The sequence below is a fragment of the Anneissia japonica genome, unplaced genomic scaffold, assembly GCF_011630105.1.
Source record: "Anneissia japonica isolate Jap-2015-1 unplaced genomic scaffold, ASM1163010v1 scaffold43747_len5175_cov161, whole genome shotgun sequence".
NCBI lineage: Eukaryota > Metazoa > Echinodermata > Crinoidea > Comatulida > Comatulidae > Anneissia > Anneissia japonica.
Window position 1 is genome coordinate 1 of NW_022693884.1, and position 2,082 is coordinate 2,082.

A 2,082-nucleotide genomic window follows, 5' to 3' on the forward strand; every position below is an offset into this window, starting at 1 on the left:
AAGTGTTTAAAGATTGCTATGTATGCTGGAATGTGAATGAAGAGATGTCTAGTTGTTAATGATATTTTATATATATATATATTAAATATATATATATTTAAAAATCATTTTTATTAAAGACACTATAAAAGAATGTCACAAAAAACCCAAGTCATGGCTTAATTAGGCACATATTAATTGTATTCCGCATGTTGTTTTTTGTAGAGCCAACTTCATGAACTGGAATGGTGAAAAGGATGTTGAACTATTACGCGAAATGGCTGTGACAAATCCTTTTATGCATAAAAAGGGAACCAGAGAGCGAGGGCGTTTATGGGAGAATGTTGGAGAAAATCTGAACAAAATAGATGGCTACAAAGTAGATCAGCGTAGCGTAAGAGAAAGGTGGGCAAAACTACGGAAGAATTTATTGAAGAAAAATGCAAATGAAATAAAGGCCTCTGGGATATCCCCGGAAATGTCAGAAAGCGATGTACTAGTCGAAGAGTTAATAAACCAAGAAGATGATGCAGAAAAGATAGAGTTGAAAAATGATGAAGAGAAGAAAAAGCAGGATGGAATAGCGATGCGAAAACAGGCAATGGAGACTTTTGCGGAGACCAAAAAAAGGTGAGATATTTCTTTTTAATGAGGGATTGTTCAATTCCATAATTTTTACAAGTTTTTACAACTTTACTCTATGTGGAGGAAGAAAAGAAAATTCTACACCTCTACAAATGCGTGGACATTTCAAAATAAAACATACTACAGAATGAAAAGAAAGCCCATTTGGTGCATAGATAATTGTAACTACATATGTGATGTAACCAAGTCTACTACTTACTTTATGTTTTAATATTTTTTTTAAAAAAAACAACAAAAAAACTGGGGCTTGAAATGGTGTAATGTTAATGAATGTTACCAGAAAAAAAGAAGAAAGTACCGATTCAGAAGAAAAGGATAAGAAAAGAAGATCAGGTACTGACACATTGAAATTTCTCCAAGAGAAAATGGTAATTGATGCAGAGTATAGAAAACAAGAGCTAGAAATGAAGCAAAACGAGTCTGAACAAAGGATGAAAGCAGAGCTGGAATTAAAACGCGAGGAGATGGAACTGAAGAAAAAGGAGTTGGAGGAGAGAGCAGAGAGAAGGAAAATGGATGCAGAAAAAGAGAAAAGAGAGGCAGAAGATAAAAAAAAAGACAGAGATGTAATAATGGAGCAGTTAAAGTTACAGAGCACCCAAATGAACATGCTCATGCAGTTGTTTTTGAGTAAGGAGAAGTAATATCTAGCTATCAAATAAGTGGACAGGTATTTTCAATTTTTATCTGGCTCTTGAGTTGAACAGGCTGTTGGTCTTGCGAGTACAGTACAGTATTATGTTTTCGACTGCTTGGACATGTCTACATTAAAAAAAATACGTAAAAAAAAAAAATACAGTAGAATTAAAAAGATTTTTAAAAATGAATAAAAATGTTGACCTTTGATGTTGTATATGTTTAGTCATGTTAACATTAATGCAAACCTTTATTGTTTGGCCTCACTTAAAATGTAAATAATGTAGGCTATTCTGTTGTGAATTTTTCACAGCTGGTTTTTATACCGTATTTTACTTTGGTTTTGATATTCAAACCTGGAATAGTATGGAAGAACAGTATTGAATAAAAAGAGGTTTGTATTTATATCTGATATCCACTTTTATTGTGTCAACACACCAACAAACAAAATTTACTGAAAATAATCATATAACTTGGGAGGACAGAGTTCAAAGTAATTACATGTTGTGTTTCTGTATAGGCATGTGTGTGCATTTTGCAGTAAAGCAGAAACAAGATACATTTTCCCTACAGCACTCATTCCAACTTTTTGTGATTTTTTAAAATCAGTGAATTTAAAGTAATTTAATATGTCCCCAAATAACCATTCTACAGAAACACGCACTTCACTCATTGCCTTATTGTAGTCCTGTTCTATTGGTGATAGGTTGCCTTTAAATGGTGCTTGAAGTTGAGGTCTTATAGGATATGCTGGGTCCCCGTAAATACACATGATTTCTGTGTATAAGAGACAGATGCTACACGATGTATTATTATGTCCTT

At 33.0% G+C, this 2,082-nt stretch overlaps 1 protein-coding gene across 1 annotated transcript; it reads left to right on the top strand.

Annotated features, from left to right (window-relative positions):
- Positions 1 to 145: 145 nt before the first annotated feature.
- On the top strand, positions 146 to 1,435 carry LOC117100948 (stress response protein NST1-like). The gene is made up of 2 exons (XM_033240793.1): positions 146 to 609; positions 905 to 1,435. Exons 1-2 carry the CDS (start codon positions 215 to 217, stop codon positions 1,266 to 1,268), a joined length of 759 nt encoding a protein of 252 aa, XP_033096684.1. The 5' UTR covers positions 146 to 214; the 3' UTR covers positions 1,269 to 1,435.
- The last annotated feature ends 647 nt before the right edge of the window (positions 1,436 to 2,082 follow it).

Excerpts from the sequence above, each read along its gene's own strand:
- LOC117100948 (XM_033240793.1), top strand. The coding sequence starts at position 215 with ATGAACTGGAATGGTGAAAAGGATGTTGAACTATTACGCGAAATGGCT. Across the intron at positions 610-904 it reads TTTGCGGAGACCAAAAAAAG|AAAAAAAGAAGAAAGTACCG; the intron begins GTGAGATATTTC and ends GAATGTTACCAG.